Source organism: Typopeltis vanoorti, chromosome 12 (assembly GCF_054136105.1).
Source record: "Typopeltis vanoorti isolate ZY-2024b chromosome 12, IOZ_Tvanoo_1.0, whole genome shotgun sequence".
Classification (NCBI taxonomy): domain Eukaryota; kingdom Metazoa; phylum Arthropoda; class Arachnida; order Uropygi; family Thelyphonidae; genus Typopeltis; species Typopeltis vanoorti.
Window position 1 is genome coordinate 34,285,139 of NC_143560.1, and position 22,268 is coordinate 34,307,406.

Here is a 22,268-nt window from a genome sequence, read left to right on the forward strand (position 1 = left end):
AGAGAGAGAGGCCCTAAAAGGTTAGGGCCTCTCATCTGGTATATTGCAAACTGATACATGCAATAGCTGATAAGCAAGTGGATGATTTGCATTATGCATTTCTTTATAAAATGATCAGTGTCTCTTCAGACTGTTCCTGTGAAATTGGAAAAGGGAAGCTAGTTGAAGTTATGGACTTTGAAGTCTCCAAGGAAAGATGACTACACTCTTTGATAATTAGATGTAAAAAAAATATCAAGTTGCATAGTCAAAAAGAGTTGTTAAAATCTTTATCCTGGACAGAGTTCAGTTTGATATCTTAGATGCTTTGCTGAGGAAGAAGATTTGGACACTGGCTGTCCACAATTTCCATCCCCCCCACTCCCCCCTCAAAAAAAAATGGGACTTAGGAGGAGAAAGCAAAACTTTACAAATTTCGTAATCTCCTGAATAAGAAAGAATAACTTAATGGAGATTAAGAAATTGTTCAGCTAATGAGTTTTCATTTTGCTAAGCACTATCAACCTAGTTTATGCAACATGGAGCTAGTTGCCTTTATAATAAAGAAATTCATTGGCATGGGGAGGAGGTACTAACACTGCTACATAAACTGAATAAACATCTGGCAATAGAAGCTGATGAGATATCAGCACAGATGCTAAAAGAGTGTTCAGCTGTGCCTTTGACCTGACTGTATAACTTGAGTCTTGGCACAGGGATGACTCCACAGAAGTGAAAAGAATGTATGATAATCCTATTGCACAAAGGTGGTCCAAAGACTTATGTGGCTAACTGTTTACATATCATCACTTTTCTGGAGATAGTGAAGATTATGGAAAAGTTGGTAAGAACTCATATGCAGAAATGGCTTGACAGAAAATCTCTCCTTTGCAATGAACAGCATGGCTTTACTAAGGAAAGGTCATGTTTGAATAACTTGCTTACATTTTATAACTTTATGGTTGCGTTAGCCAAGAGGAATGTATATATCATGATTTTTGGAATTTGCTAAGGCTTTTGACAGGATACAGCATAGAAGGCTTTGGCATGAATTGGAGGATATGAGATTGGATTATAAATTATTAGCTTGGATGAGAAGGATGGCCAACTGATAGATATCAAAAAAAAAAAAAAAAAAAAAAATACATTTGATAAAGAATTCAAAGATCTCGAAAAGTTATCAAAATAACATTCAAACCTGTTAACCAAATAAGAACAATCCTTCAGTCCCCAAAGCTACCGCATCCTTGGTATAAACATCTGGGTGAATAACTTGCATTGTCATATTCCAAAAATATGGAGATGTTTCATTTTAAAGTTAAAACAGAAGTGTCCTTGTGTCATTAAAAAGTCACATGAAGGATTGGTATTTCACAATCATGCCTTACCACCATGAAAAACTACTTGAAACTTCCTTTCAAGGAAAGTACTTAAGTTAAAAAAAAAATCACCTACAGGACTAAATGGGAATAATGGTCTTATGGTTAGCACTGTTTGGTCTTCTACTTAAGTTTAATGGGATAATAGAGTCACAGAGTCACAATACATTGCTATTACTGCTGTTATAACTTTAAACTGATATCTTGAAGAATCAACATTCAGATTAAAGTACAAATGTGTGATGTGCAATTTGCTGTAGATAAGAATAAATTAGAATTTTTTTTTCCCCCAATTGGATACAAGTAAATTACAGTATACTTGAAAAGAAATTAAATTTTTGTTTAATCCTTTATCCAAGTAAGCAAACAAGTTTGCTCATGAAGTACCTTCATAACTAGGTTGGTTACTTGTATATAGAAGATGTTAACTTACATCATTTGCTTTAGTATGTCATAATATGAAGCAAACTTCCTTGTGAATGTGTATTATGGGAAGGATTACTATCCAGACCACTTTAGATGTTTATTAAGGTCTCATAGTGAGAGTCAAATCCAGGAAAATACCAAGGTAGAATAAATGCAGAAGTCATATTTTCCATACACAAGTAGTAAAAAGGTGTTATGACCTTATTAAAGCACTCTGGATCAGAGATAGCTGTAGGTTTTTTCACATGATAAAACCTCAAAGGTCAAACCGGTCCTGGGTAGGGATTCTTCTCATAATGAATAGCAATATACACATCCAAAAGGAAGTGTGATTTGTACTGTGGAATATTAAGACAATTGATGTGAAGTTAATAGCCTCTATATAAAAGTAGCCTAGTCATGAAGATCATGTGCAAACTTTGTTTACTTATATTTGAATAAAGGATTAAACAGGAATATAATTTTTTGTCAAATATAACAAATTACTGTCAGATGCAGTTTGGCTTAACTGTAAATAAGTTTGTTATGCTTATTAATGAATACCCCTCTTAAATTGAAATCATTATTTGTCTTCATGTGATCCTGATCGTGTTAGAGTAATCAAGTCTTATTTAGGAGTTGATTGTTAAATAAGATGTTGAAATGGAAAATTGACTCTATGTTTAAATTGACTTACTCCTGGTCACTTTCAGAAGAATATCAGTCTATTCCTCCCCTCCACATCAGGCATCCAAAAAATTATTTTTTACTATGTTATGCCAGTGACACTCTCGGGAGCGAGAGCATCACCTGACTTTCTTCCTCCAAAAATAAGCAGAGCATCTCTAATCCCCTGGCAGTTACAAAAATGGCTGAAAAACTTAATGCAGTAAAACTTACAGGATTACACTGTTTGAGTTAATGAACTTGAGATTTCATACATGTTCTGTTTTATGTTAGAACAGGTTTCCAAAGAAAAAAAAATTTTTTATTATTTACTTTTTCTTTTTTTTTTAATGTATGGGTAGTTGTGTTTGTGTTAATTATATTGCATTTCTGAGAGCTTTCAAGAGAAAATTTTTCATTTAAATTTATTAAATTTTTTCCAAGTATTTTTTTTTTTTTCCCAATGTTATTTACAATTGTGTGTATTTTAACATATTTTCCTGAGAAGGAAATGTCGTGAAAGCATTTTTTAAAAATATTCTTTATTAGATGTACAGTATACTATCTGTCTACTGTATCATTATAATAGTAACATAAAGCAATATTCAGATAATTTTATGTGGAGAATAGAAACTGCTCGTAGATAGTGAAATTCACTTACTGTAAAATTTTTGCACTCCCAGTTAATCACAGTAAGCATACACCAACTCTACACAAAATGTCTAATTATGGAAAGCCAATGAAGCATTTTTATTTCTAACATTGTTAACAAACCTTAGAAACCTTTTTCTTCTCTCTTTCTTATTAGGCTTGATGGCCTGTCATAGGCATCTAACTCATAGAAACCTAATTAAATAAGAGACTACATTGCATGTAGTCTCTAGCCCTTTGTCCATCTTTTGGAATAAAAATGCTGAGTTTCTAGTAGGTAAATCTTCCATCTCCTTATGAGGCCTATAACTCGCCTATAGTTGAAAGGGCTCAAAAAGTTCTCTCTAGAATGTCTTCATATTCTAGTCAGAATTCCAACTGAAGGGCATTGTTGTTCTTGTTGCTACATTTGAGCTAGAAGCTCCTAACTTTAGAAACAAAGCTATAATTGCACTAAAAATTGCACTTCATAAAATGCAAATTGTCTCATTTATATTTATGTATAAATAAAAACCTGGCTGCTGCTGCTGATTCAGCAGTGAAAAGGGGAAGAAAAAATGTCTAAAACGTTCTGTTATCAAAGGGTATAGTCATGAGGACATGACACTTCCTTCAGTTGGAAAGATGTGAGTTTGAATTGCATCAGTGTGAGGAACTTTTATAAGGTGATACTGGTCTCATATGGAAGCAGTAGGATTTCCTCTTAGAAACTTGTTTTTCATCTCCTACAAGACAGGTATACTGGCTGGAGAACAGACATAATATGGTATAGCCCTAGTTACTTCACCCACGATTCTAAACATCCTTACCCGACCAACTTATCATAGAGATTTTTCAACTAGATATTAAATAAACATTAAGATATCATTATAAACAAAAAAGTGTCAATTAGAATGAGGGCTACTTTCTTGGAAGGAAATATATTCCAAAATAAGAGTTCTCTCCCCTTCTCCAGCATTGTATGTATTATTATTATTATTTATAAAGCATGATAGATATACTGAAGAATTGGATATCATCTTATCATTGAACTGGCATATCACCTGTTTTATAAAATATCATTGTTTTTCTCCTCAGGGAAAATTGTTCCCACTTTATTACCTTTTAAAATCTTCATATTGAGTTCTTCTCCTGAGAGTTTTTAAAATATTATTGCTGTAGTAATTTTTTTTCTTTATTTTTGTGTAGGAAACTGCTGTAAATATTGCCTACTCCTGTAAGTTGTTTGCCACTGAAATGGAGATTATAACATTGAATGCAAGATCAAAGGTAAATTTATTTATTAATGTTTAAGAAAAATTATTAGTTTATTTGGACTTTGCATTCAAAACCTACATACAAATGGATTTGGAGTAAATAGTCAATAACCTGCATAGATGGTTTATACCACTGAAGTTCTCGAATGGTCCAAAAGGATGAAAATCACTGAATGCAAGAGAGAACTGTGCTGCAGGTGGTTCTGAACATCCCAGTTTTTGTGTTGTGTAATTGCATGTTGGTTGGCAATGTGCATGATGACATCTGTCCTACCATCAGCAAAATTATTATACCAAGACCAAAAGGAGAGTCTGATATGATGGTGGCTCATTACACTTGCTTCAATTGATAATTAATTTCTTCCAAGATTAACATGAGCATGATAGTCCTCTTCATGCTCATATAAGGAAACACAGGCAATGTAATTGCTTTCTTCATCTATCCTTCAACCCTCTACACTGCACATGCAAATTGTGTATTTTAATGTGCATGTCCTGTTGCCTTTGTTTTTGAACATCCTCATATTGTATCGCCCTTTAAAGAAATATCAGAATGTTTATTTTCATCATGATCATATTCTTTTGGATACCTGCAAGAGATATAGCAGATATAGTCTCAACACAATCAGGGCCATGCTGATAGGCCCTGCCATGTTGGAAGGCTGAAATTTATAAGCTATCCCCCCACTCCCAATCATCCAATTGTATGGTTGAAAGTATTGATGAAAGGACAATTAAAACTATGATTTACATTTCATATTAAATATGTCTAAAATATTAGGGAACTCTAAGTTAGTGTTGAATGTTTTTTCAGTCTGTTATCTAAACTTATTTGCAGTGATAAAAATGTTAGGTGAAGCTGCAGAGGGAGACATCATAAAATTTTAGGGATACATTTGCAAAAGCAAAAAAAATAAAAATAAAAATCACTAAAGCACTGGCTAATTTGTGGGGAACTGAGTCAGCTTTCACAAAAGCATGAATTTCAGATAGTTTTTTAATGCACTACATGAAGATTGACTGGCTGATCCTGAAAACTATTTTAAAATTAATGTATTTTTATGTAATTGCATTGATATCGCCATGCATTCAGTGTCTTCTTATATCTGCTGTTCAGGTAGGTAATGGAAAATCGCTCTTATCCTTGAATGTTTTTGTTACCTTTCAGTTTCCCAACTGAAAAAGGATTCCTTGAAGTATTTAACATCTTATAACTTAGGAGCCATAATTTTCTGAGCCCAAAATCATGCCTGCATTATGTAGATTCCCTGACCTTTAATTGCTGCTGTTGCACTGCTGTTAACAGGTTTGTTGTGAGTTACCAAACCACATATTATAAGGCTATGAGTACTTTTTGAATACTTCTTTGGCATTAAAATATTTTGGTATGTATGATATAGGAAAGGATTTTGATTTTTCAGTTGAAAGTGAGTTAGCTGATGTCATATGGAAGTAGCAGGGTTTTTCATTCCACGTATAGGAGAATCTGCCAAGAGAACACACACAATTTACAGACAAAAGAAAAAAAAAAAGCTTTGCTGGGCAGTATATGGCATCATTGTGTAAGTGGAATGAAAAGAATAGATTAAGTAACATAAAAAGAGAAGAAAAAAAGAATAGCAATGTTCATGTTAAGGAAATAGAGAAAATAAAAAAATGTTTTCAGAATGCAATATAGTACTCATTCCATCTTTCAGATATACTAGTTTCCATAAATTAAGGAATAAAGAGAGAAAATCGTGATAACTCAAAAACTGTATGATATTTTTATGATTTTTGTAATTTTTATACAGTTTGGTGAAAAGCAGTATATGAGATGTGAAAGAAACATCCACAAAAACTGTAAATAAATAATTTAATTCAATAACAGCACATGAATACAATGGTCAAAAAGGTCAAAAACAAGAGGTCAAATTGAGATTGTCATCAGGAATGCCTTCACCCCTCACAGCAGCAGCAGCAGCACAGTGCTGACAGTGTTTCATACTGTCCAGGAGTTTGTAATAACAGTCCCTCAAGGTTTTGGAGAAGTGGGAGGTTGAGAGTAGCAACACGTCTACCAAGAGCATCCCAGACATGCTTAATAGGATTAAAGTCAGGAGACCTGGGTGGCCAGTCCATACTTATGATAGTCTCTTCTTCTTGAACATATTGGGTCCACTTGCTTTGCTCAGTGATGATGAGCATTAGCATCTTGTAGGATAAATGTCTCCCCAGTCGTACCTGCATATGGATGAATATAGGAGTCCAGGAATGCTGCATCTCATTAAGTTGCAGCATTCATATTTCTGCTAAGAAGAACATACAGGTCAGTGTGTGTCTACCTAATGAGATGTCTCTCCCAAACCATCACATTACTTCCACCATCAGTGTCCCTTTCACGGATATTAGAGGGAAGATAATGTGTCCCTAGTTCAGGTCAAAGCATGCCTAGTATTGCTTTGTAGCACAAATTGAGACTCATCTGTAAGCAATACTGACCCCCATCAGTCTTAGGTCCAGTTGACTTGGAGCCTGGCCTATTTCAAATGTTCTCTCCTGCCACGTGGTCATAGGATACACAGACTACCAGTCATCTAGCATGCATACCTCCTTGAAGCCCTCTGTGCACAGTGAAAGCAGTACCATTGTTCATGTAGACAATGTGAGATCAGATCATAGCTGATTCAGGGTAGCACTCCTGTTTTGGCTCAGATAATTGGAGATATCAATCATCCGTTGCAGTTGTAATCCATAGCCTTCATTCACTGTCTTCCCAGGATGCTTTTTGTGGCTAGTGGAATTGGTTCCACAGTGTGTTAACCATGGAACGACTCACATGCTAACCATCTGGCTACCTCCATGTGTGTGTCTTTGGCCAGCCTCTATTTAAGATGGCTTGCTGACTGAAGTCATCCCTCCCCCAAGTTATTGCATTTTTTTCTTTTTGTTTTCCTTAATTTATGGAAACTGATGTATTCTGTCTGTTCATGAAGTATACTGGAAAAATATATAAACCACTTGTGACATGTTTCTGGCTAATGCATTTATTTTTTAAACTGTAACAGCCTTCTTCCTTCCCCCCCCCCCAAAAAAAAGAGAATTGTAGTAGACGATATGCATATGCAGTTCTTAGTAATAATGAGCTTATTATTTTCTATTAAGATAAACATTTTGCAAAATGTTGTACACTTAAAACATGCATTGCACTAGAAACTGTATTTTTTTTGCTGATGAACACATCAGTCATACAGCTTTTCAGTCAAGGAATTATAGCTGCATTTAAATTTTTCTCAGTTAACTAATGCCATGGATAATCAGTGAATGTTTATAAAATAGTTTTGGCATAGTTATAACATGATGTAATGTATGCACTCAATCAGAACTTGAGAGCAGTGCTATGAGCTTGGTGAAATATGGCATTTCACTGAAGTTCATGCTCCAGATATTCATGCATTCATTATTGGATGGCTACAAAAATCTTCTGTTTAATGGGTAATTGCAAGAAATGGTAACTCAGATATCAGTGAAGTCTCATCTGAATGAGTTAGCATTTCTTGCAAGAATTAGCATTGCAATTCTGCAATGCTAATTCTTGCAATTGCCCATTAAACAGAAGATTTTTGTAGCCATCCAATAATGAATGCATAAATATCTGCAGTGTGAAATTCAGGTGAGATGCCATATTATTAAGTTTGCCATTCACTTAATTTTTGTCAGAAAATGATAGATTTTGAGTGAAGCTAAAAGTAATTAAAAAAACACACATTAAATGCCTTAAAAACATGACAGTGATATAACTAAGATGAAAAGCCAAAAGGCTATTTTTTTCTGGCGAGGTTGATATAAGTTAAGGGGATAAAAATCCCTTCTTGTTTTTCAGCCAGTAAGCGAAACTAAGATCGAACACTACGATCTGTAACGTTTCATGCCGACGAACTGTCAGCGTATCCAAGCGTAAGTGACCACTTGGTAGTGCCACACCATGGCAACTCGTTGCAAAGGTGAAGCAAGCTTCCTCACTGTTCTTGATATTTTCTCATAATGTAAAACACAGCTCTTAAGAGATGTAGTACTAAATCTTAGTTATATACTATGTTATATAATGTAATATAGTGACACACCTTTCGGTCAATCGTATAGCAAAAGTATGTAAGTTTTCTTCACTTAAACTCTGTTATTAACTAGGTCTAGCTACTCACTGATGAGACCTCAAAAAAGGTTGAAACCGGTCTGGGTAGTGACCTCTCCTCATAATGTAAAACAGTACTACATCTCTTAAGAGCTGTGTTTTACATTATGAGAAAATATCAAGAACAGTGAGGAAGCTTGCTTCACCTTTGCAACGAGTTGCCGTGGTGTGGCACTACCAAGTGGTCACTTACGCTTGGATACGCTGACAGTTCGTCGGCATGAAACGTTACAGATCGTAGTGTTCGATCTTAGTTTCGCTTACTGGCTGAAAAACAAGAAGGGATTTTTATCCCCTTAACTTATGACAGTGATATGTTTATATGATAAGAAAAGAGGACAAAACTACATTTTACTCATTGCCATCTACGAATTAGAAAACATTTTTTTTTTTTTCCAGAAAAGTTTTAAGTCTGAAAAAATATATTGTTGTACTAAGTAAGAGACATTTTCTTTGGATTTTATTGAACCGTGATTCTTTATAAATATATGTATACAATTGTCTATAAGTATTTCTCCAGCTTAAGTCTGTCTGGCTTCTTCAGGACAAGAAATGGGTACACTAACATTAAATGCTAAAAAGGAATGCAGTAACAATTAATTAAAATTGAAAAGAGGTGTGACATTAAGAGCATGGAGCACGGAGACTCAGTCATTGTTTGTAGATCACGCTTTATAGTTTTTTGCGAAATTGAGTTCTGCTATACATAGTGAATTTATTAAGCTTTTCCAAATATCTTTTAATATCATGCCTTGATTTCTGTTGAGATTGTCTCCTGTCCAGAGTACCACTGCAGCTTCTTTAAAGTCTCTACATCTGAAATCTTCTTCAATGTATGGCATGGAGCTGTTGTCCCAATCGATGGAATGGTTCGAAATCAAGAAATGATGGGCCAATCATGATGTGTCTGTTCTGTTGTTGTTGACATCTCCTCTGTGTTATTTTTTTTTCAGATTTCTAGGCTTCATGATGTTTAGCCTATATAATTCAGTCCACAGGAACATGGGATGTTATATACACCTGCATACTTGTAGAATCTGATGCTGTCCTTAGGAGATCTTAACATGTGTCGTGTAGTTAAAATAGGTTTGAAGGCAACCCTGATGTTGCCTTCAAAGACTAAATGATTTTTGCTATTTTCGTTGAAATTGAGCCGGCATAAGGTATGGCGATGGACGATGTATACTGCGTCACTTGAGGTTGTCACTGTGGGCTGTTTCTATTGAGAATCTTTTGAATAATATTTTTTGGGTAACCATTTTTGACTAGAGTTTTAGATATGCGTGAGAGCTCACCAAGCAGATCTTTTTCTTCTGTGATGATATTTGTTGCTCTATTTTTAAGCATATATATATAATGCTAAGTTTTTGTGCATAATGGTGAGTAGATTTAAAGTGAAGATAACATCCAATGTCTGTAGGTTTGCAGTAGATTGTGAACTTGATTTGCTCATTCTCTTGTTTTTTTATTAGTACGTCCAAAAAAGGTAATTGATTGTTATTTTCTAACTCTAATGTAAACTTAATTTTTTGGTGGAAAGAATTTATTTTTTGAAGGAACTCATGTAAGGCATTTTTGTGTCTTTCCAAATGATGAAGACATCGTCCACGTATCTCCATCAGACTAATGGTTTTGGATAGGATTGGCCCATCATTTCTCGATTTTGAACCACTCATTGATTGGGACAACAGCTCCATGCCGTACATTGAAAAGATTTCAGATGTAGAAACTTTAAAGAAGCTGCAGTGGTACTCCGGACAGGAGACACTCTCAACAGAAATCAAAGCATTGATATTAAAAGACATTTGGAAAAGCTTAATAAATTCACTATGTATAGCAGAACTCAATTTCGCGAAAAACTATAAAGCGCAATCTACAAATAATGACTGAGTCTCCATGCTCTTAATGTCACACGTCTTTTCAATTTTAATTAATTTTACTGTCGTTACTGCATTCCGTTTTAGCATTTAATGTTAGTGTACTCATTTCTTGTCCTGAAGAAGCCAGACAGACTTAAGCTGGCAAAACTTGTAGATGATTGTATACATATATTTATAAAGAATCATGGTCCAATAAAATCCAAAGAAAATGTCCCTTACTTAGTATAAAAGCACCAAATATTAACAGTTAAAATAAAATATTGTTGTACTCCCTGTACTTCACATTATTTTATTTGTATAATTATTATTCAGGACATCCGTGGAGTCACAAGAAGCATCGTGGGAGACCCATCCTAGACAACACAGTCTATCATACCACTCTTTAAACTTAGTTCACCATTTGTGCTCTCACTGCTCATCAGGCAATGCATTCCATGAGCCAACTACCTTCCATGAAAAAGCCACTACTCAACCTCTTGCTTAACTTCCAGGGGTGGCCCTTGTCCTTGCTCCTTTCACTTGTTCTATCCTATGAAAGATCTCCCTAGTATCAACTCCCTGTAACTACTCCCTCAACAGTTTAAATGTCTCAATCATATTACTTCATCTATCTATCAAACTCTGCAGTCCACATGTCCTCAGTCTGTATAACTAACTTTGTACAGTCCTGATATCTCTTTTATTATCTGCCTCTGCACCTTTTCCAGGGTTGCTTTAATTCTTTCAAATCCTGGTGACCAAATCTAAGCACAGAAATCTAGATTGGTCTGATTAGTTTCTTCTTGGTATTGCAGCAATCCTCTGGATTACCCTGAATATCTTTGCAATTATGTCCCCTAAACTTCAAGTTTCTATCAATCATCATCCCAAGGTCTGTTGCCTCCTCTACTTCTTCTAGTACAGTTCCACCAGCAGTGTATGCAGTTGTCCATTGATGATCCCAAATTTTAAGACCTTAAGTTAATGCAATGCAACTAAAGTTGCATTAAATTGATATCTCCATTCATTTGTCCATCTGTTTAGCTTATTCAAATCCTCCTGATGGACTGCCACATCATCACTATTACTAATAATATTTCTCAGCTTAGCATCCTAACAACTGAATATCCCCTTGCAATTCATTCACGTTGTCATTGATACAAAGGTTAGATAATGGAGGTTCCAGTACTGTGCTCTGTTGAACCCCACTTGTAACCTTCTGCTTCCCTGATACAGCTCTTTTTGTACTCAACTCTCTGATATCTGTCAGACAGCCAACCAGTTCATGAACCTGTTATCTAAATCCATATGCTGTAACTTAAATATCGGCTTATCATGTGGTACCCTGTCAAATGACTTTGTCAAAATCCAAAAAAAAGGCAGTATGTGCCTTTCCTTCATTAACTGCTTATGTTACTTTAGTATAAAAGCCAATCACTAAAACATGGACACCTCTTAACAAATCCATGCTGACCATCACAGATAGCAATTACTCTCATTTGCTCAATGCTTTATACAGTCTCTGAATTTCTCCAAAATCTCAACAATTACAGAAGAAATACAAACTGGTCTACTTCCATTCTACTGCCACCCATAAGCAATGGCACTATCTGACACTCCATGGGTGCCTTTCTCATAGCCAGACTTTCATTGAAAGGCCAAATCAGTGGAGCTGTCAGTTCCTTAGCACATGCCATGCTCTTAAAACACATGGAGAACTCCAACCTGGTTCCATTGTCTTAGTGACATCTAGAGTACTTAGTATTTGAAACATATTCTCCTCATGCATTTATAACCTTGAATCCTCCTTCCCATCCCTCTAGTAACCTGTTTCTAGGATGATATACCCTAATAAAGTGATCATTAAACAACTCCAGTATGTCTTCTCTATCAGTCACTCGACTCCAATTTTTGTATAACAATGACATTCTTCCACAGTTATTTCTCATCTTACTGGCCACATAATGAAAGGATTCCTTTGGATTTTCCTTGGATCTCATAGCTAATCTCTTTTCATTTTCTGGTTTGATTTTCATTTTGATTTTCTGGCCTGAATCTCAAATTTCTCTTGCAGTTGCTCTCCTCTCTCTCACCTTATATTTTTTCTATTCAATATTGAGTTCCTATTCAATATTGAGTCATTTGTTTTACACAAAATTGTGTTCTCTTTTTCACTCAAGGTGTACAACCTGCCATTGCTGCTGATAAATATTTCTTTACTAGTTTCCATGCTTTGGGATATTTTGTCCTTTAATTCCTCCATCCATGGAACTGGCTCAAGCTGATTTCTAAGATTATCATAATCACCTGTCTTAGAATTCTACATAAATTCCTTTCTCCTTGATACTTTTGTATGTCTGTTCATTCTTCAAGTCAAGACTGCATGGTTGCTTTCTCCAACTGGGGACACAGATGACATCCCAATTACAATCAAATCTTCTGATGTAAGACCAATTCCAAAACTCTTGAAATTCTTGAACTCGTTACTTTTACTAAATGTTGGCTAAGACATTTTTTCCTTGAGAATTCCAGAAATTCTATTCCCTTACTACTACAACATGCTGTTTCTTCTTCCCAATTTATACTGCTGTAATTAAAATCTCCCATAAAAAGCCTCCATAGCTCAGTCAGCATAGACTAATCCCTTTGGTCGGAAAGACTTGGGTTCGATTCTCTTCGAAGATGTGAGGAACCTTTATCTGGTCTCTTTCGACCAAAGGTGAATTAGCCAGTCTCATATGGAGGTGAAGGTTTTTTCACCTGAAAACTCTTGTTTTTTTGTCTCCCAAAATAGGCAAACCAGCCCCATTAACACACACTTCTACAGTCAAAAAAAAAATTTTTCCCCTCCCCAACACCAGACTTCACGACAAGCCGGTTGGAGTTTCCTACAGTTACATAACCATAGTGGATCCTACTCTGAGTGGGATAAAAGTGCTATAAAGAGGAAGGAGGAGTTAAAATCTCCCATAACTTATTTTGCCAAACTCATTTGCCTAAATATCTCCTACTCCTCATCCTCTGTGTCCAGGTAACACAGAGGGTGAAGAGTAGGAAGCATTACAACATTATATTAGATATACTTTCCTGCCCACCTCACACTATAAGCCTGCAAAACCATTAGCATCATTTTCATTCTGAGAGGACACAGCTCATCGTGTATCAGCCAAACAGACTCCATCTCACTCATCTCTGGTCAACCAGACCAAAAAATGACACAGAATCATAGAGGTAATAAATTAAGTGGATATAAAAAGTTCAATAATGTGTTTATAATATAATTAAATTTCTCTTTACCTTTATTTTATAATTATAACAAAAACATTAATGGGCAACTTTATTAATTTTTATCTGTAAAAATGTACACAAAATTTATTGTGCAAATGCGGAATTTCAATATATATATATATATATATATATATATATATATGTTAAAGATACCAAGTAATTTTAAACCTGGTTTTACTCCATTTCCCAAGTAAGCAAACAGACTAAAAGTCAAGTTTGCGCCTGCAATTGATGCAAGTCTAACTGATCCCACAGGTAGTGCAGGACCAGGGCAACTCGTGGCAAAGGTGGAACAAGCTCCGATCACTAATCTTAATATTTACCCTTAATGCCAAAACACATCTCCAAGAAGGGGATGTATGATGTTTTGTATTAAAGGCAAGGGGCCACTACCCAGACCGGTTTCGACCTTTATTGAGGTCTCGTCAGTGGGAGCTAGGCTAGAATTAAAATACCAAGATTTAGTAATACAGAGCTTGTAAGTATTTTGCCAAAAAAGTTACCATAAGGTGTTTTAACCTTATTAAATAAAAATCTCTGGAGGAGATATAAATGTAGAAAGTATTTTTACCTTGGGTATAAATATGTTAAAGATACCAAGTAATTTTAAACCTGGTTTTACTCCATTTCCCAAGTAAGCAAACAGACTAAAAGTCAAGTTTGCGCCTGCAATTGATGCAAGTCTAACTGATCCCACAGGTAGTGCAGGACCAGGGCAACTCGTGGCAAAGGTGGAACAAGCTCCGATCACTAATCTTAATATTTACCCTTAATGCCAAAACACATCTCCAAGAAGGGGATGTATGATGTTTTGTATTAAAGGCAAGGGGCCACTACCCAGACCGGTTTCGACCTTTATTGAGGTAGAATGGGAGTTCATGCCTTTCATCACTGGCCTCTTTAGATTTAAAAAAAAAGTTGTGCTGAGAGTCAGCTTGATAGAGAGAGAGGAGAAGAAAGATAGAGTGGATAGTAGTAGGTAGTTAAAAGAGGCCTCAGTCGATCCACCTGGCCTGACTTAAATGCCAGCACCAAGCAGATCTCCGACATTATCTCCCTCCATCCGTTCTCCTCCGCGTTCTCCGGCCAGCCACCTCTTCAGATGTCTGGCCGATGAAAGAAGTGAAAAAACAAATGCAGGAAGACACACATAAATTGAAAATCAAAAGAACTAGGACACACATAAACAGAAACAACAAAGGAGCTAGAACACGCATAAAGAGGACAACAAAAACAGAAACAACAAAGGAGCTAGAACACGCATAAAGAGAACAATAAAAGTCGGTGAATTAACAGAAAAGTACTGCAAGAACGGGGGAAGAGCCTGGCCCGAGTGATGCAGCCCGCAAGGAGCTGCACCGCCTCGCTGTAAGCCTTCGCCGCTCGGGTTCTCAGGTCTGCCCCCTCCTATGTGGATTAAGCGTGAACATACAAAAACAGAACCAAGAAACTTAGAAGGGGCTTTTATGTCATATTTGCCCTGCTATCTCTTACCGCTTCCTCATAGTCTTTTACCACGTTTTCCATCACTGTGAGTACGTGTACTGACTCTTCATCATTAAGTTGCCATATTCTCTTCAAGCATTCATTCCATTCCGCTCGGTCATAAGTGACTTTCCCAAACTTGAGCCATATTCTAAGACTCTCTAGCTCACCTTCACATTGCAAAGCCATGTCTCCCTTTTCCTGTACAGCTGTGTGGACTTTGTTTTTTATCTCGGGTTTATTCCTAAGATAGAATAGGATTCGTTCTGTTACATTCGAATATTCATATCGGGGTTCTTTTCTTTTTACCGATTTTGTAATGGCGTGAGAAGAACCGGTGTTTGTATCCTGTTTATTTCGTTTCATTTCTCCTTCTTCTTCTGGTGTGATGGGTCGTTTTGTTGTACTGGTGTTGATTTCCATTTCCTCTGTTTCTGTACTGTTATTGTTGCCTTCCGATTCATTGGTGTAAGATTTCATAGTGTTCTGTTTCTTTTTCATCCTAATTCTCCCTTCTGCGTTCCTCCCAGTAGTCGTTGCGGTAACTGGCGGTTGGAGGGCTGGAAACTCTTCTGGTTCAGTTGTTTGTGGTTCGTTTGCTGTTTGGCCGGTAGCTCGAGAGTCCTGTGTTGTGAGCTTAGGAATGGTTACTGCCACAGGTGTTATGGAGCCTCCTGCTCTTTCTGCAAGGGTCCTATTAGGACAAATATCTATTTTATGGGATGTGTTCCCACATTTACGGCACGGTGACTCACATTGATTCAATGTGTGTTCTGTCGATAAGCAGTTGCGGCATGTGTTGTTTTTCGGGCAGTGAGCGCTAAGGTGACCCAAAGCGGTGCACCGAAAACATTGTTTTCTTACGCCTGGATAATTGACTATTACTCTTGCTGAGCCTAAAAAAATCAAGTTGGGGACCTCGGTTTTCATCTCGATTGAAATGCTCACTTCCCCTGATTTCCACTCTGGGATATCCGCGTCTTGTCCGAATGTTACGTTTCGGACAGTCCCCCACTTGGAGAAAATGGTTTTAATGATTTCCTCCCCTTTCTCTAGATATTCGAGTGGAAACCTGTCAATTTTTATGGATTTTAAAATACTTCCGACTAGGAAGGGTAGGTATTTTTTCCCTTCACATTCTACACCCTTAAGGAGCGTTTCTCTTGTTTCTATGTTGTTTGTTACTACTTGGAATCTACCCCCCCCCGTAAGGGGTAAGCCCATAAATACTTCTGCTTTGACGACTTTGAGAAGAGCTCTCACAAACGTCGCTTTGTCGATGTTTGGGTCAATTTCGATCCCGAGAGTACGAACTCTTGGCAAGAATTTCGACATTGTTTAAAAGCAAATACCTTACCAACGGAATAGCAAATTTCAGTCCCCAAAAGGAAATACCCTAAAACGGACCTGCACCGATTGGAACGAGGCCGCAAAAAATAAAAACCAACAAAAGAAAAACTAGAAGGGTTCTTACCAAACAATACTGTAATAGGAGCTCTCTCTCGGGATCTGGTAACTGGCAACTGGAATCCAAAAGAAGACTGGAACATGGAGCTTTCTCTCGGGGCCGCTAAATCTGGAACTTGAGGTCTCGTCAGTGGGAGCTAGGCTAGAATTAAAATACCAAGATTTAGTAATACAGAGCTTGTAAGTATTTCGCCAAAACAAGTTACCATAAGGTGTTTTAACCTTATTAAATAAAAATCTCTGGAGGAGATATAAATGTAGAAAGTATTTTTACCTTGGGTATAAATATGTTAAAGATACCAAGTAATTTTAAACCTGGTTTTACTCCATTTCCCAAGTAAGCAAACAGACTAAAAGTCAAGTTTGCGCCTGCAATTGATGCAAGTCTAACTGATCCCACAGGTAGTGCAGGACCAGGGCAGCTCGTGGCAAAGGTGGAACAAGCTCCGATCACTAATCTTAATATTTACCCTTAATGCCAAAACACATCTCCAAGAAGGGGGATGTATGATGTTTTGTATTAAAGGCAAGGGGCCACTACCCAGACCGGTTTCGACCTTTATTGAGGTCTCGTCAGTGGGAGCTAGGCTAGAATCATACATCCCCTTCTTGGAGATGTGTTTTGGCATTAAGGGTAAATATTAAGATTAGTGATCGGAGCTTGTTCCACCTTTGCCACGAGTTGCCCTGGTCCTGCACTACCTGTGGGATCAGTTAGACTTGCATCAATTGCAGGCGCAAACTTGACTTTTAGTCTGTTTGCTTACTTGGGAAATGGAGTAAAACCAGGTTTAAAATTACTTGGTATCTTTAACATATTTATACCCAAGGTAAAAATACTTTCTACATTTATATCTCCTCCAGAGATTTTTATTTAATAAGGTTAAAACACCTTATGGTAACTTGTTTTGGCGAAATACTTACAAGCTCTGTATTACTAAATCTTGGTATTTTAATTCTAGCCTAGCTCCCACTGACGAGACCTCATAAAGGTCGAAACCAGTCTGGGTAGTGGCCCCTTGCCTTTAATACAAAACATCATACATCCCCTTCTTGGAGATGTGTTTTGGCATTAAGGGTAAATATTAAGAGTAGTGATCGGAGCTTGTTCCACCTTTGCCACGAGTTGCCCTGGTCCTGCACTACCTGTGGGATCAGTTAGACTTGCATCAATTGCAGGCGCAAACTTGACTTTTAGTCTGTTTGCTTACTTGGGAAATGGAGTAAAACCAGGTTTAAAATTACTTGGTATCTTTAACATATTTATACCCAAGGTAAAAATACTTTCTACATATATATATATATATATATATATATATATATATATATAATATATATAATATATATTAAAATTCAATATTTGCCAAACATATATATATATATATATATATATTATATTATATATTAAAATTCAATATTTGCCAAACAAACTCCGATGTGTAAATTGTTGGACTGGTTTAAAAGTGTCTGCAAATCAGATTTGGCCTGTAGGCCATACGTAGTGAATGAAATTCAGCCAAGGTAATTAAATCCAGGCTTAAATGATTGTGCAAATGTTTCAGAAATGGACACTACTACTGAGATTAAAATGTAAGATGTGGTAAATTTAAATTTATGTTTTTGGATGCTGATTGGTTATTACTGACAAAATTTCAGCATAAAGGCTTACATAAATTTATATGGAGAGAAGCATTCAGAAAAGATTTACAGATTAGATTATCTTCAGCATGTCTGAGGAACTTGCAGAGGTTATAAATAGTTGCCCATCATCCAGTTATGAGCAGTATGAAAAAGAAGAAAAAGTGTAAGAAAAATTTTTAAAAGTAATAAAGTCTTAACATTTTTCAAACCAAATTTAGATATGTAAATATCATTCAGTATGGAAGTGAAATCTGGACAATAAAACAAAAAGACAAACAAAGATTAATAACAGCAGAAATGAAGTGTATGAGGAAAAACTTCCAAGTATACCCTATTTGATCACAAAAGAAATGATGAAATTATGAAAGAATTAAACCAAGAACCAGTAATAGAAAAAATTAAAAAATATGAACATAAATGGAATGGAACATGTTCAAAGAATGAAAACAGAAAGATTATCAAAACAAGCCTTAACGTACAAGTCATTAGGAAAAAGAAAACCAGGACGTCCTCTTAAACGATTCAACGATGACTTCTAAGGCTAGAACAGGCTATGCTAGGCCTAAATCCTTGATACGCATGATGATGATGAAATATCATTAAAGGAACAAAAAAATTTAGATTTCAAAAATAAAAACCAAATCCTTGAGACTGAATGGAAAAACAGAAAAGAACATTAACAGATGTAACTCAAAAAAGCATGCTAGGATACATAAATTCTTTGGTAAAAATATTATTGATCTATCAGAGAAGAAGTTCAGGAAAAGAATTGTGCAGAGAACTTGGTAATGGCACCTCCTAATTGTTATTGTGAGCACAATGTGACATTGGTGCTATAGTTGGAAAGAGATAGGTTCAAATCACATTTAAGATGTAAGTCACCTTTACGAGGATCTTTTTAACTGAGAGTGAGATATCCAATCTCATATGAAAATGGCATGGTTTTTTCCTTTGACAAAATTAGCAAAAGTGAATAACCAACAAACTTAATATTCTGTACTCATAGACTTACTTGCGTCTACCATAATTTCTACTAAACTAAACCAAGTTTCTTGGAAAATCAGTTTCTTCAGTTGTAGCATATGAAAAAAATTCTAGGAATGCTGAAAGATAGTAACTAAACAAAAATTGTGGAAAGACTTAAGAAAGATTATGAAACTATAATAAAAACAGTAGTAAATTGTTTTTAGAGACCAGTGGGAGGGGATTTCAGATGAAGGATAGAGCACTATGAATTGGATCATAATATAGAATGAAAGATGAGGATGTTTACGAGGGTGGTCTGAAAAATTCTCAGCCTAACAATGAAAAAACCAATTTATAATTTCAAAATTATTTTTATATTTCAACATAATCTCCCTTAAGACTAATACATTTATTCCAGCGACATTATCCCATCCCTTTATTTGTATTCCCACTGTAATACATTTATTCCAGCACCATTATCCCATCCCTGTAGTGGTTCTCAGTAAGATCTGCAAAATGCCCCTCTACAGCTGCAATCACCTCTTGATTTGAAGAAAAACGCTGACCAGCAAGGAAGAGTTTTAGTTTTGGGAAGAGATAGAAGTCAGAGGGAGAGAAATCTGGGGAATAGGGTGTATGTTCCAACAATTCATAGTGCAGATCCCTTAATTTTCCTATTGCCAAAACACTTTTGTGGGCAGGTGCATTGTCCTGATGAAAGATGATTTTTTTCTTCTGCAAACCGGGTCTTTTATCACAAATTTTTTCATCTAGTCTAGTTAAAAGATTGGAATAATATTCCCTGGTTATTGTTTTACCCTTTTCAAGATAATTAATAAACAAAATGCTTTAGCATCCCAAAACATCAAAGCCATGACCTTTCCTGCTGATGGAACCGACTTTGGCACTGAACAGCCAGCTTCTGTCCACTGTTTGCTGTTTGGATTCTGTAATGGATGGTAAATCCAAGTCTCATCCATAGTAATAAATCGACTCACAAAATCAGTTTTATTCTTGTTAAAACGCTCCAAGCACTGTTCAGAGATTTTCATGTGAGTGCGTTTTTGATCTGCTGTGAGCAAGCGCAGCACCCATCTTGCACAAAGCTTTTTCATTTGCAATTCTTTATGCAAAACCTATCCTACACATTCTTTTGAAATGCCTATAGTCTCAGCAGTTTCACCCACTTTGACTTGTCAGTCATCCAATACCATATCTTGCACTTGATCAATGATTTCTGGTGGTGTTACACTTTTTGGACGTCCTTCATGTGGATCATCTTCAAGGCTGGTACAACCACGTTTAAACTCGGCAGCCCATTTCTTAATTGTATTGTCGAAAACGAAGGAGAAGAGTGCCCATAAACTTTTATGAACTTCAAATGAATTTCTTTTGCTGTTAAATCTTCTTTTACAAAAAATTTTATAACTAGACGATACTCAATTTTATCCGTTTCAAGGGATACAGACATTTTTGCTTCAGACAGCTGTATAAAAAAAACTACTTCATAGAATGACTTGCAATTTCATATGGATGCTTATGACAGATGTACCAACTTAAAAAAAAAAATTTGTTGATAGTGTTGCCATCTATGGTCGAGGCCGAGAACTTTTCAGACTACCTTGTATTTCTAATTACTTTGAAAAATTGTTAAACGATTGGAACAGAGGCAGAAAATATTTAGAAGGAATACTGTCATGAGCATATTTCAGTAGTAGGGTTGAATAAATGCTCTTAGAATACCTGAAATATATCAGTCCCATATAAGAGGCCACAAGACTATCTATAGCATGCTAATGCTGTGTGGGCAAGAGTTGGAGGGAGCAGAGAGAGAGAGAAAGAAAAAAAAAGAAACCTTTGTAATGCACTTGATGAGGAATGGTGTTCAAAAGAAATAGATAATGGAATGAAAGAGAAAGTGGTCAAAAGCCTTATGGATTTGTTGAACAATGTTTTTACAGGCTTAGAGGAGAGCAAAAAAAATGATGGATACTAATTCAGTGGAACAATATCCTTTCAAGTGTATGTTGAAATGGCTGAAGGCAGAAACAGTTTGCAAGACTTTAGTTGGAGATGAATCTGTATAAGAGTGAGATGTCATTAATTAGCTGAATTGTCTTCTGAAAATGATTTTGGCATATACATTACAGATTAGAGAATGGTATTTTCAGGTTGAATGGATTTAGGATTTATACAGGTTACCAGCTGTTACACTTAAGATATTACACGTTGAGTAGGAAAGAACATCAAATGCTTTTGAAGCAGAGGAGACTATGGATGTGATGTGCTTATGCCAGGAAAAGGGAAGTAAATGTCTTTCTGTGTCCAACTTTTTCCAGCCTCTTTTAGCTCTTGTTCTATTCTCTGCCAGGACATCCTTTCTCTCTCTCTCTTTTCTCTTGGTGGTTCCATTCTAGTGCCTGTTATTCCTTGTTATTTCTGTTTTTTTTTAACACATTCTATCGATTTTCTTCTTTAACTAATATGAGTACATTGTTGGTTTTTGTTTAGTTTTTTTGTCATAATTATTTATTGAATATCTTTCTGTGGTTATTTTATATGCAGAATTCTTCTTAGGCATTGATTTTATTTTATTACGGGGATCCAGTCTACAAGAGGTTGGTTGATCTGTAGTTCACTAGTACTATGGATGGGTAAACATTTACAAATATTTGTCATTTATTTCTGATTACTTCTGTTGTTGCCCATGTTTCTGACCCATAGAGTAAAACTGATTTGATATTTATCTTAAATAGCTGGTTTCATTTTTTTAAGCTTATTTCTACGATTTTCCCTACATAATGAATGTTTTTTTCTGCCCTCTGTATCTTAGATTTTATATCTTCTTCCACTCCTTTTTGTTTGTTATTGACTCCATTACTGTGTTCTTTTTTCTGTTTGCTATTTTCATTATCTACCGGACACATATCAAAAAAACTCCCTAGGATTTCTTTTAGCATCATTTGCTAACTGCTGCTCATACTGTGCTTTTGCTACCCTTACTAAGTGAGTCACCTTTCTTGCTTGCTCTTTGTGCTTCTCATGTAACTGATTA

General features: G+C 35.9%; 1 protein-coding gene across 1 annotated transcript in view; it reads left to right on the top strand.

Annotated features, from left to right (window-relative positions):
* LOC150100680 (phospholipid-transporting ATPase VD) overlaps positions 1-22,268 on the top strand; it is a 292,342-nt gene that overhangs the window by 213,877 nt on the left and 56,197 nt on the right. The window contains exon 15 of the mRNA XM_090401109.1: positions 4,269-4,349. Coding sequence (XP_090257235.1) covers positions 4,269-4,349 — 81 coding nt within the window. The remainder of the gene's footprint in view (positions 1-4,268; positions 4,350-22,268) is intronic.